The 13,441-nt window shown below is 52.2% G+C and overlaps 1 protein-coding gene and 1 long non-coding RNA gene across 2 annotated transcripts; both read left to right on the plus strand.

Annotated features, from left to right (window-relative positions):
• Positions 1–359: 359 nt before the first annotated feature.
• Positions 360–6,141, plus strand: LOC135391575 (uncharacterized). The gene is made up of 2 exons (XR_010422048.1): positions 360–498; positions 5,496–6,141. It is a non-coding gene; the product is annotated as an uncharacterized LOC135391575 (long non-coding RNA).
• A 2,733-nt stretch (positions 6,142–8,874) lies between these two features.
• Positions 8,875–10,460, plus strand: LOC135393203 (uncharacterized). The gene is made up of 2 exons (XM_064623697.1): positions 8,875–9,342; positions 9,485–10,460. Exons 1-2 carry the CDS (start codon positions 9,001–9,003, stop codon positions 10,292–10,294), a joined length of 1,152 nt encoding a protein of 383 aa, XP_064479767.1. The 5' UTR covers positions 8,875–9,000; the 3' UTR covers positions 10,295–10,460.
• The last annotated feature ends 2,981 nt before the right edge of the window (positions 10,461–13,441 follow it).

Below are 13,441 nucleotides of genomic sequence, written 5' to 3' on the forward strand. Positions count from 1 at the left end.
ATCCAGGTTGACAGACCCGCAGTATCCCATTACAGTGCAAAAAACCGCGTTTTCAATGGAAAGCACGGGGAATACCCGGAAACATGCTTATAGTCCCAGGATATCGTAATGAAGATCGACAGTCCTACAGTATCCCATTACAGTGCAAAAACCGGCATATTGAATGAAAAGCGTGGGTAATACCCGCACACATGGGAATACTCTAACAATATCGTAATCAAGGTTGATGGTCCCATAGTATCCTATTACGGTACAGAAATCCGTATTTTTAATGAAAAGTATGGGTAATGCCCGTAGACATGGGAATAGTGCCACAATATCGTAATCCCATTTGTGGGGGGCGCTGATAACCCGGCAACTTCCGCGCGATAGCGCAGATAGCGCAAGAGATAAAAGAGCGAGCGCTCGGGAAAAGAGGATATTCGTGCGGCAGGCAGGCTGGCAGACGGTCACAGAAGCGAGGAGCGACGAAGCGGGCAGACGGCCAGCAGCTCTGATGTGAGGCAATAAACTTTGTTTCTTTTGTTCAACTGCTGTGTCAGTGTTCTTCGGGGTTACGGCGGGGTCGAATACGGAACCACCCCGGGTTTGTGGGCCGAGGTTCCCACAAAATTGGCGCCCAACGTTGGTGTTTTCGACCCGTCATACCGTTTTCCCCGGAGGGCACGGCATAGTTGCAGTTAGTGTGCATTTTTGTTTGTTTTTTTTTTTTCGTTCTGCCGCCGTCTGCGTTGCAGCGCAGGTTCTTCGACCGGAGATGCCTCCCAGGAAGAAGCACGACCCAGACAGTGACGAGGACGAGCCTGCGCCAGTGGCTGAGGACTTGCTTCGACAGATGGCATCCCTCTGTACGTTACTGACGCAGCAGCTTGGTAGCAGTACGCCCGCCACCCAGCCGTCCCCGGACACGCCGCTACGCCTGAACCTGACGGTACCGACATTTTCGGGCTACAGCGACTCCAAGTCGGCTGAAGATTTCCTCGCCGACTTGAGTGCTTACCAAACTGCCGTTGGAGCCACCGACGACGTCATTCTGCGTCGAGTACTTCCCGCAGCGCTGGTAAGCTCAGCTGCTTTGTGGCGTAGGTCCCAGCCCCCATTTCTCTCGATGAGCGTATTCAAGCAGCAGTTTCGGGACGAGTTCCTCCCCCCAGACTATGTGATGCCTATGCGCGAAGAGCTTGCAGCCCGAACGCAGCATAGTGATGAGAGCCTTTTGGAATACATTCGGGCGATTCAGGAACTGTATCGGAGAGCGGACCCTCTCGTAGACGAAAAAGAGAAGGTGGCACGCGTTATCCGACAGTGCCACCCTCGGTTCAAGCCATATTTACGGGATCCAAGTTTTACTTCCCTGGCGGAGTTAGCTACAGAAGCGCGCAGCATTCAGGCCGACTTGCTAGCTGAACTGCGTTACCGCCCACCCCCTAGACCGGAGGAGACTCTTGAGCCTAGTTGTGCATGGGGCGGACCGGTACAGGCAACGGAGCTGCATCCCCGTTGGCCTGCAGGACCGAATAGCAGAGCGTCGGCAGGTCCTTCACACCGCTCACTCGATCCTTTTGCGCACGAGCAAAGGAACCGAGCGAGGCTTGTTGAGGAGACTTCGAGGAACGCAGGACAGATCGGTAGCGAACGTCGCCGAACGTTAGAATACCGGCGCAACGACAGGACTGAGGGATCAACCCCACCGCGCTCTAATGGACTAAACGTTGGGAGACCGCGTTGTTACGGTTGCGGGCAACACGGACACATCCGTCGGGACTGCCCACATCGTACTTCGGCCACCCCCGAAAGAACCCCCCAGGGAAACTCGGAACGCCGACGGCGGTAACCGCAGATTACGAATTCCCGTCGTCGGCCGGAGCGAACATTGATAAGAGGCAAGTTACTTCTAACCGTGCTATCTTTTCTGATAATGCAGTGGCCTTGGTCCCGCTTGCGTGCCGATTGCAAGATGACATCTGCAACATTGGACCGTTCATCGTGGTGCGCGTTCTGGGCAAAGACGTTGCAGGTTTGGTGGACACCGGAGCAGCTGTTTCCCTGATCGGCGACACCATCCACGACTGGTGCCGGGAGCGGAACATCTCGGTACGGACGACCAGGACTCGCCTAAGGCTCGCCTCTGATGCGGTTGTACCTGCCGGTGGCGCGGTGCGCCTTACCTTGACTGTCGATGGACATCGGGTCAGACAACGCTTTGTTTGCCTTCCTGGACTGGCAGGAGCAATGATCCTGGGACGCGACTTCATTATCCGGATGGGACTTGTCCTGGACTTGCGTCGCGGAGGCTACCAGCATGCATGCAGCAGTACCTTCTACCCATTCCTGGAGTGGACAACCCCTGGAGCGGACCAACGCCGGACTGGTGAGGGAACCCAGGACGACTGCTCAAAGCGAAACCGGGAACCGACTGGTAACAGCGATGAAACTAAGCAGCAAGCCGCTCGAGTACTTCGCGGCGCTGGACAATCACTGCCCGTTGAAGATCATCACGGAGCGGGATACCAAACGCCTGTAGTTGCAACTGCTGCCTTGCATGAGGGTCTGCGAGGGTTTTCTGGAACCTCAGAGCAACGAGAAATGCTGGAGCAAGCATTGCTACCCTTTTCCCGGATGTTTACGGAAAAACCAGGTTTGACCGAAGTCTTGGAACACGGCATAGACACCGGCGACGCAAGGCCTTGGAGATGCAACCCGCGGCCGCTTAGCGTCCACAAGCGCAAGTTGCTCGATGCTGCGCTGAACGAAATGATCGAGACGGGTGCTGTGAGACCCTCGCGCAGCCCGTGGGCCTTTCCGGTGGTACTCGCTCCGAAGAAAGATGGAACCGCAAGGTTGTGCGTGGACTACCGCCGGTTGAACGAGGTGACGGTGAGAGATTCGTATCCATTTCCCTCTATAGACTCGATCATGTACACGTTGGGATCAGCCCGTGTGTTTACAATCTTGGACTGCAGTCGAGGATTCCTGCAGATACCGATAGCACCTAATGATGTCGAAAAGACAGCCTTTACCTGTCATAGGGGACTGTTTGAGTTCGTCCGGCTTCCCTTCGGACTGTCCAATTCCCCGGCTAGTTTTCAGCGTATGATGGACGAGGTGCTCGGCGATGCGAAGTACAACTTCGCTATGGCTTATATGGATGACGTAGTAATTTTTTCACGTTCATTCCAGGAACACCTTTCACACCTGAAGGTGCTGTTGGGACGTATGCAAGCTGCTGGGTTGACGGTCAATCCTCGAAAGATGCAGTTGGCGACTAACCGCATCGACCTGCTCGGGTTTACAGTGGAGTCCGGCACGGTCAGGCCGAACGAGGACAAGCTGAAGGCTATCCTAGACTACCCTCGCCCGCAGGACGTAAAGAGCTTGCAGCGCTTCCTTGGTATGATTGGATTTTATAGACAATTCACACCGCGGTGTTCGGACATGACGCAGCCACTAACCTGGCTACTGCGGAAAGGTGCGCGCTGGTCATGGGGAGAAGCACAGGAGAATGCATTCTCCGCCCTGACGGAAGCGATAGCGCAGATCACCTGTCTGTATCTCCCAGATCTTAATCGCCCATTTGTAATGCAGACAGACGCGAGCGATTATGGACTGGGCGCAGTGTTGTTACAACAGCACGAAGGTGAACTTCGGCCGGTGGCATTTGCAAGCCGCACGCTGACATCACCTGAACGCAATTACACCGTGACAGAGAAAGAGTGCCTGGCTATCATGTTCGCACTGAATAAGTTTGACATGTACCTGGATGGTGCGAAATTTGCAATCCAGACTGACCATCAGGCACTCGCCTGGCTGAGTAGATTGAAAAATCCCGCCGGAAGACTTGCACGTTGGAGTCTGACGTTGCAACGGTACGACTTCTCGATCGAATATCGGAGGGGGACCTCTAACAAAGTGGCAGATGCGCTGTCTCGAGCACCTCTGCCCCTGGAGGACGTCGTTACCACGCAGGAGCTCGTAGCCGCGGTTGGACAAGCCGGAACGGACAGAGAGCTAGCGTGGGGACACATCGTGAGCCGGAAGGACATCGTGGAAGCCCAGAGGACGGACGGACTCTGTCAGCGTGTAGTAAGGTGGCTGGAGACAACGGGCCCAGCGGACGCCGGAGACGCTGAAGAGAGGTTCGACTCCTATCAGCTGAGCGAGGATGGTCTTCTGGTGAGGTACATCCCCCAGGCGGACGACGAGGAGGTCAGCGGCAACCCTTTCAGGATCGTAGTACCACGAAAGCTACGTAAGTTATTCCTCAGATATTTCCATGACTCTGCTTTGGCAGGTCACGGTAGCGGCAGCAAGACTTATTCTAAGTTATGTCGTATCGCGACGTGGCCAGGCATGATACAGGATGTTTTGCGGTTTACTCGCAGCTGTCCAGTGTGTCAGAAGTCGAAACCTAGGGGCGGACAGCCGCCAGGATTGCAGCAACCGATTGTCAGTCAGGAGCCTTGGCAGATAGTCGCATGTGACGTAATGGGGCCATACCCCAGAAGTCCCCGTGGTAACCAATACCTGTTAGTCATTACAGATCACTTCACGAAGTGGATTGAGCTCTATCCCCTGCGGAAATTGGTGTCAGCTCGGATCTGGGATCGACTGCTGGATGTCTTTTCGCGGTTTGGATTCCCGGACCAGCTGATCACGGATAACGCCTCGTACTTTACAAGTAAGGTGTTTGTCGACACATGCTCGGCATTGAGTATTCGACATAAGAAGACGTCCCCCTATCACCCTCAGGCAAACATAACTGAGCGGGTCAATAGGAATATCAAAATGATGATGGTAACGCTTACCAGCAGGCATAAGGATTGGGACGCGCGTCTAACGGAGATTGGCTTCGCCACTCGTACGACGGAAAATAGGTCTACTGGGTTCACCCCTGCCTATTTGAGTTTTGGACGGGAAATAGTATTCCCACTCGAAAACACGCTACGAACACTGAGGGAACAACCCCGTCGCCCGTATGCACGATATGCGGAAGACATTCGCAACCGTCTCTCAACTGCAGTTCGTTGTGCACGTGAGAATCTTGAGGTCGCACGACTGGAGCAAGCATCCCAGTACAACAAGGGTCGACGCCAGGTAACATACCGCGTAGGAGACTTAGTCCTGAGGCGGACGCATCCACTTAGCGACGCGGCGAAGGGCTTCTCTCGCGGACCGATGGGACGGGCCTTACCGGGTAAGTGCGCAACTTACACCCGTAACTTATAGACTTGAACGTTGCAGTACAAGCGAGGAGTCCGGCCCAGTTCACATCACAGACCTCAAGGAGTTCATCGATCGCATCTTGGAGCAAGATGAAGGGCAAGAGGACTCCGGCACACGTTTGTCGCAATCCCAACCCTTCCACGGCCCCATCGACACGGAGTCGCAGCCCGCTGAAGATGGGACAGTTCAGGGCGGGTTACCGGGGTCTCCTCGTTATAACCTCCGCCCTCGTAGACCTCCAAGGTGATGCTTTTTCATTTTTTTCCCTGCAGATGCCACGACCACCTGCAGCAAGAAGCCGTTCTCGACCCCAACAACGGCACCGACCTCAGCGATTCCCTGGAAACTCTCCTGCTCGGAGGCCTTCCCCGTCACCCAGATCCCCAAACAGATCAAACAGACACCCCACCGAGCCTCCAGCGGTGTACACAGAACAAGAAAGAAGCGCCCTCTGCCCCTTCTGCGGTGTTCCACTGATCCACCCTCCGACCCATAATGCGGGAGCCCTTTACCTGCATCGTATCCAACAAGCCACACAGCAGAGGGCAGCAGCTAACAACGTGGCCTCCGCTCCTACACGTCGGGACATAGTCGCTGCAGTGAACCTACTTCGGCTGCTGGCCCCCCAAGTTCTCGCTCGGCCATCCTTCTCACCGGACCCTGAGGATATAATCCTCGACCTCCCCGAACTTCCGGACATTTGCCTCAAGGGTGGGAGAGTGTGGGGGGCGCTGATAACCCGGCAACTTCCGCGCGATAGCGCAGATAGCGCAAGAGATAAAAGAGCGAGCGCTCGGGAAAAGAGGATATTCGTGCGGCAGGCAGGCTGGCAGACGGTCACAGAAGCGAGGAGCGACGAAGCGGGCAGACGGCCAGCAGCTCTGATGTGAGGCAATAAACTTTGTTTCTTTTGTTCAACTGCTGTGTCAGTGTTCTTCGGGGTTACGGCGGGGTCGAATACGGAACCACCCCGGGTTTGTGGGCCGAGGTTCCCACACATAGTACAGAAACCCACACTCTGAATGAAAAGCATGACTAATACACGTAGACATGGGTACAGTCCCACAATACCGTAATTCAGATTTACAGTCCCATAGTATCCTATCATGATGCAGGAACCCGTATTTTTAATGTGAAGCATGGGTAATACCCATAGACATGGGAATAGTCCCACAATATCGTTATCCAGATGCACAGTCCCTTTACTAGTTTGAACCGCACCGGCTTTCAACAAACATAACAGCCGGTGCGGTTCAAACTAGTAAAGATGTCTACTCCCGGCAATTGGACTATATTCATGCACAGTCCCACAGTATCCCATTACAGTGCAGAAACCCGCGTTTTTAATGAGAAGCATGGGTAAAACCCGAAGACATGCGAATAGTCCCACAATATCGTAATCAAGATTGACAGTCCCGCGGTACCCCATTACAGTGCAGAAGCCCGCGTTTTTAATGAAAACCATGGGTAAAATCCGTAGACATGGGAATAGTCCCACAATACCGTAATCCAGATTTACAGTCCCCCCGTATCCCATCATGGTGCAGAAACCCACATTATTGATGAAAAGCATGTGCAACACCCGTAGACATAGGAATTGTCCCAAAATACACAAAAGGTCACGTAGCCCACACATAGTCACTTGGACTAAATCGAATGAGAAATTTATAAAATTAGGTGAAATGAGGATTAAAAATAATGAATGGAGGATTAATTCGGATGCCAAAAGGGGGGAGGGATTAAATGTCATGGTATAAGGATTAAAATGTACTACAAGAGGATTAATAACGGCGGAAAAATCTGTAGATGACATGGTGTAATTCACAAGTATGACCTGGCACGTCCAGCGATTTATTGCATATGAGCAACACTGTGGCGTCCCACCATATCTCGGCCTAATTCTGCGAGGGTGGCTACAATGTCTGCTAGAACGGCAGTGTGCAAGAAGATCGTAGGCGCCGACTGCGCGGGGACTTCGGGGCTTGGGTCCCAAGCCCGATTGAACCATTTGAGGCTTCTGCACGGCCACGAAGAGCTCGCCCGCAAATTCAACCTTGATGCCATTGTAGACGAGTTCATAAGACGGTCCACGATGCGAAGGAACACATTTTTCACCACGGCGTAGGAATTGTTCCCAACCTCATTTCGTTTCACTCATGACTTCAGTGTAGAAATCGAATAAAAATTGCCACACGCACACACATTAGTCTCTTCTCTAGTCTTTCTAGGGACAGTTAGTGCAACCTACCTGCGACAACTACATATATTTTTTTCTGGTTCATGTCAATCAGACACAGGGCACTGTAAGTTTTGGAATGACGGTGCTCGAAGTGCGTAACAAAAATACTAGAAAACATATCTAAGAGAATTTTACCAGCGCGGTAGTTAGAAATTTCGCGCACGGCAAAAGTAAAGTCGTAAAAGGCACCCTACAAGAGGGGAAAAAATAGCAGGAGCTCTTTGGCTGCACGTATAGCATATGTTTGTAAGTCAAACGTCGCCATGCCAGTACTGGGCAGCTGTTTAGAGAAAGTTTATTTCAAATGCAACAAGATTACATTATACACAATCGAGTGACACCATCTGGCTGCACAGCCTTGTTAATGCAGGACGTTATGAATCACATAGCTCGCTTTACAGGTGTGACTATACCATTACTTACATGAATGACACCACAATCAAGCCACGCAGAACTAAACTCCCGTTCACCTATGCCATAATATAACATAGTAAGGTTGGCAACAATGTATTCGCGAGTTCTAAAACCGAGAGCTTGCAACGGTACAAAGGTTCGGCCGCTAGTCGGCGAATGCGATCATGCGGTGTGTTAACTCTATTGTAGTCACCATCAAAGAGTGACACCACAGGAACGCCTAGACTACGACTGAGGTGCAGCCAGAACAATCGTGCCACACGGCAGGGTCCAAAAATATGGCGAGTTGTCTCAGGATGGTCACACATGTTACGCAAGCGGGCTAAATGGTGAAGGAAAGTTTAGGAGGATGAGTACACAATCTTCTGTGGCTCATCTCATAGAGTCAACAATACACACGTGGTAGGTCCTGGTATGTCACAAACATGAAGTCGATCGCGTGAAGGCAAAATCTCCTATGCGATTTTTCAGCCGAGGTCTCGTGGTCTCTCGAGGAGCCATCCATAGGTCAAACGAGAAAATCGGAAACCCACGCGTTCCGAACGTCTTCGCGCGTCTCCCTCCGACCAAGCAAAAGCTTCGCTAACACGAATAGGAGACCTCTGGCGGATCTCAACTGGACCTAACAGTTCAGCCAGTCTTCGGAACAGCAGTACTGCTATCACACATAGGCGGTGAGGACTACGACATACCCTGTACTGTGCATCGTCGGTAAAATCTCACGTAAGAGGACGCTAAACCAGTAGACGCTGTTTCGGCCTTCTTGGGCCTCATCAGCAGTACGCAGGCAGCCAACGTTTGAGCGGATGGCGTCAGAAGGTAACGTGATGCCTCCCGTCAGGGTGCCTTAAGACACCACTGAAAGCCCAGTGCAAAGCCAGTCAAATGTATAAGGGGAAAAAATAGCAGGAGCTCTTTGGCTGCACGTATACATGGGTTTCACGTGACGTAAGATTCTCTCTTTCTCTCCTTTTTCCCTCTTTCATTTCCTCCGCGACGCCATTTTGTTGGGCCGGCTGCCGTGGAGTGAGCGTGGTTGAACGTACTTGTCTCGTTATCGTCGTTCTGTGTTTCGGACATCGGAGCTATCCATTTATCCATGCGTGTTGTACGTCGATCTTCTAATGTCACAAGATCAAGCAGCAACGCGCGCCTTCAATGCTGGCTATTTTAGCCAAACTGTCGGGTCTATCCGGTCACTATATGCCGACAAGATAGAAATGTGCAACGGGGTCGACCCGTGCGAGCTTCGAGAAGGAGTGGACGTTAGAACAGACGTGAATCTATTGCCTGATGTGTCGTATGAGGACATTGTGAACTATTTAGTGTTGGCTACGAGCTCTGTCACGCTGGAACAAATGAAAGCCTACACATCGCTGGAATCGCACAATTATTTCACAAGCGGATGGGTTAGTGGCCTGTCAACAACAAGACCTGCGTATGATAGATGCCTAATCCTCAGCAAAGTAAGTACATCACCAGAATGCTTGCTGTGCGTTTGCTTGTTCATATGTTCGTTCAGGTTTTATGTGATTGGATAGGCCGTATGATGAACAATGCTGTGCAGGTATGCTTTGTTTATCACTAACATATCACTGTCCACTGCAGGTGAATCACTCCCAGAGACTTCGAGATGTCCCGCTGAAAGTCTGGATTTTGTGTCGTGACAGCGGAGAAGTGCTGACTGCACACTGCACATGCATGGCTGGGGCCGGTGAGACATGTTCTCATGTGGGTGCTACTTTGTTTGCCACTGAAGCACATGTGCGAATCAGAAAGAATACAACCTGCACCGGAAAGGAAAATTCTTGGCTTCCGCCATCCATGAAGAGCGTCGAGTACAAGAAAATCCGAGACATTGATTTCAGTTCATCAAAAACAAAGATGCGCAAAGTCGACCAAATCTTGCAGGACCACAATGAAAGTCCTTCTAGCAACAAATTCGAACTGCAACACGCGGAAAGGTCTGCTGTCAATTCCCCAGCAGCCAGCGAACTGGACGCTTTTTACAATGCTCTACAGGCAGCAAATTGCACTCCTACAATCTTTTCGGTACTCCCTGGATACAACAGTGGATTTCGCACAATACAGGCACGGGAGCCGGTTAATCTACGGACTCTGTATGACGAATCTGCTCTGTGTGCTTCATTAGCTGAGCTGAAACAGAAAGCAGAAGCATTCATGCTTACTTTTACAGTGACTGAGCACATGGTGACACATTGTGGAGTGCTTGACAAGAAGACAAGCTCAGTGCTCAAAATGGTTTATGTACAGGGCAGGGCGGATAACTGCGTCAATGGTAAAGCCTGTGGTCTCATCAAGTGTGTCGAACCCATCGGTAAGCCTACTAAAGCGTATCTCTTATCCCGAACAAAACCAGTTTCATGCAGCAAGTACACAGTGGGGTCAGGACCATGAGCATGATGCACGGAAGGCCTACGTGAACTGTCAGAGGGCTCATCATTGTAATTTTGCGTGTACTGTGTCCGGTCTGTTTCTAAACAAAGAACACCCCTTTATTGCAGCTACCCCTGATGCCCTTGTGAATTGCAACTGCTGTGGGAAAGGCACTGCTGAATTTAAATGTCCTTGAGAGAACTGATGTTCTGAGGCTGGAACAACATAGAAAGGACAAATACATACAAAGCCTCAAATTGCCTAAGAAATTAACGATGAAAGAAGAAAGTCACTGAAGTGACCATCTTCTTTCATCGTTAATTTCTTAGGCAATTTGAGACTTTGTATGTATTTGTCCTTTCTATGCTGTTCCAGCCTCAGAACATCAGTTCTCTCTTGTTCAACAGTTGCCGCTTGTGTCGATCCCGTCGTATGAATGTGTGTATGAATGAGCAAAAATGTAAGAGTGAAAGGAGGATGAGTGAGAAAGAGTGGCTGGTTTGTCCCTTCAGATGACGCACCCTGGAAGTCGCTGAGAAGGCGTGCTACCTTAGCTCAATTGGTAGAGCCCTAGACCGGCATTCCAGAAGATGTGGGTTCGAGTCCTACAGCTGGCTAACCTTTTCAGTGACTTTCTTCTTTCATCTTTTAATGTCCTTACTCAGTAGGCCCTCATGATGCACAGTCATGTCTCGAGAAGGAACAAGGTGTGCTCAAACTAAAACGCAATCACACCTACTTCTACCTAGTACAAACACAGATTTCAGTCTGCAATGTGTCATACTGTGTCATACTGTTCATACTGTGACTTTGTGTTGTGGCTGCCCAGAAACAGACATCCAGAAGGGTTGGGTACGGAACGGATCCACATTGAGAGAATTTATCGTGTCGAGGATTTTTGGCTCACCATTATAGGCAGCACCAGGCAATTCTTTGTGCATGCCATTCTTCCTGAGCTGTTCGCCAAGTACTTTACACGCAAAGGAACTTCAAGTGGGGATAAGTACTGCTACTGCCAGGGCCCCGAACTGGGGAAAATGATAGCTCGGATGACCTGCAAATGGTTTCACTTCCGGTGTCTCTGACGTAAACGGGCTCCAAAGAGCAAAGTTTGGCGCTGCCCAGATTGTGTGCAGAGCGTGACGGTGTAGTGCGCTTATTATGACATTCAACACGAGGAACAGAAATCCTCTGTCGACACAGAAGCCACTGTGTTGTGTGTCGTTTGCCTTTTGCATGAACTGAAAGAAATTATGTCAGAAGGTCACGTGATGCCTCCCGTCAGGGTGTCCTAAGACACCTCTGAAAGAACAGTGCAAAGCCAGTCAAGTGTATAAGGGAAAAAAATTAGTAGGAGCTCTTTGGCTCCACGTATAGCATATGTCTGTAAGTCAAACGTCGCCATGCCACTGTTTCGGCCTTCTTTGGCCTCAGCAGCAGCGCGCAGGGAGGCAACGTTTAAGCGGATGGCGTCAGAAGGTCACGTGGCACGTAATGCCTCTCGTCAGGGCGTCCTAAGACACCTCTGTAGTGCTACTGAAGACTAACGAGACCAGACAACAACATGGCGGTGGAATTGCCAGGTCAGAGCGAGAGCTCGGGCTGAGCGAGGCAAGGCTATTTATTATTCGCGCCTTGATGTGATGGCGCTGGCAATGCGGCCACAGGGCCTCCCCCCTAGCCAAGCGCTGGAAGCTGGCGAACAGAAACGAGCTTGGGAGCCCAAGTGACTTGTCGGGGCGGTCTGAGTCGGGTAGACAGCCGAGGAGGCGACGGTGGGGGAAGAGTAGTTGGAGTAGTGAGCGGACAGCTTGCCGTGGAGGGTGAGTCGTAGAGTAGCTCCACGGAGAAGGAGGGCGGCAACGGTGGTACAGCGTCGACGTATGCCGGCTTAAGCCGTTCTAAGGCAACAGTGTCCTCGCGGCCGTTCAGCTGAATGGTGTAAAAGTTGGGTGAACGGTGCAGCACGAGGTGAGGGCCTGTGTAGGGCGGTTGCAGGGGCTTCCGTACAGCGTCACAGCGCACAAAGACGTGTGTGCAGGAGGCGAGGTCGGGATGCTGGAAGGCCGAGGACACACGCAAGGGCCGAGATGTTGCTGGACGAAGGGCGGCCATAGTACGGCGGAGCCGCGAAACGTAGTCAGCTGGTGAGAGAGCAGTGCTGCCTGGCAACGGGCAAATGAGATCTCCGGGGAGGCGTAGGGACGTGCCGTATACCAGCTCGGCGACGGCGCAGCCTATGTCAGGTTTGAAGGTGGAGCGGATCCCCAGGAGCGCGAGCGGTATGACTTCTGGCCAGGGTGTTTCGGGAGCAGCCCGGAGGGCAACCTTGAGCTGTCGGTGGAAGCGCTCCACGAGGCCGTTTGACGCCGGGTGGTAGGCCGTCGTTCGAATCCGCTTGCAGCCCAGTGTGTTGACGAGTCTAGAGAAGAGGGCGGACTCGAACTGGGGACCTCGGTCTGACGTGATGATAGACGGTACACCGAAGCGCGACACCCAGGTGTTCAAGAGGGCGGCTGCAACTGTGGATGCAGTGGCGTCGGGTACCGGTACAGCCTCGGGCCAACGGGTGAAGCGGTCAATGATGGTGAAGATGTAACGATAGCCGGATGATATTGGGAGTGGTCCCACCAAGTCGATGTGGATGTGAGCGAAGCGGCTGTCTGGCGCGGGAAACTGAGAAGGATGGAGGCGGGTGTGCCTGTGAACCTTAGTCCGCTGACACGGAATGCAGGCTTGAACCCAGCGCTTGATGTCCTTGTTCATGAAGGGCCAGACGTAGCGCCGAGAAATGAGTTCTTGAGTTGCGCGTATGCCAGGATGGGACAATGAATGATAGGTCGAGAAGACTTCTCGTCGAAGTGCCGCCGGAACAAATGGGCGGGGTCGACCTTGTGACGTGTCGCACGCGACAGGCTGTGTAGCGCCTGGCAGGTCGACATCGTCTATGGTTAAGGAAGACGAAGAGTCACTTCTGAAAGATGCGAGTTCTTGATCGGATGATTGGGCCTGAGCCAGTGCGTCGAGGAGCGAAGACTGACAGGTTGTCCCAATGAAGTTGACGCGACTGAGAGCGTCCGCCACCACATTATCTGCACCACTGATGTGCTGAACGTCTGTGGTGAACTCCGAGATGAATGCGAGGTGGCGGGTCTCACGAGGGGTGTA

This window comes from Ornithodoros turicata, chromosome 4 (genome assembly GCF_037126465.1).
Source record: "Ornithodoros turicata isolate Travis chromosome 4, ASM3712646v1, whole genome shotgun sequence".
NCBI classification, from domain to species: Eukaryota; Metazoa; Arthropoda; class Arachnida; order Ixodida; family Argasidae; genus Ornithodoros; species Ornithodoros turicata.

Coding starts and splice junctions, on each gene's coding strand:
- LOC135393203 (XM_064623697.1), top strand. CDS start 9,001: ATGTCACAAGATCAAGCAGCAACGCGCGCCTTCAATGCTGGCTATTTT. Junction 9,343..9,484: donor GATGCCTAATCCTCAGCAAA/GTAAGTACATCA, acceptor TGTCCACTGCAG/GTGAATCACTCCCAGAGACT.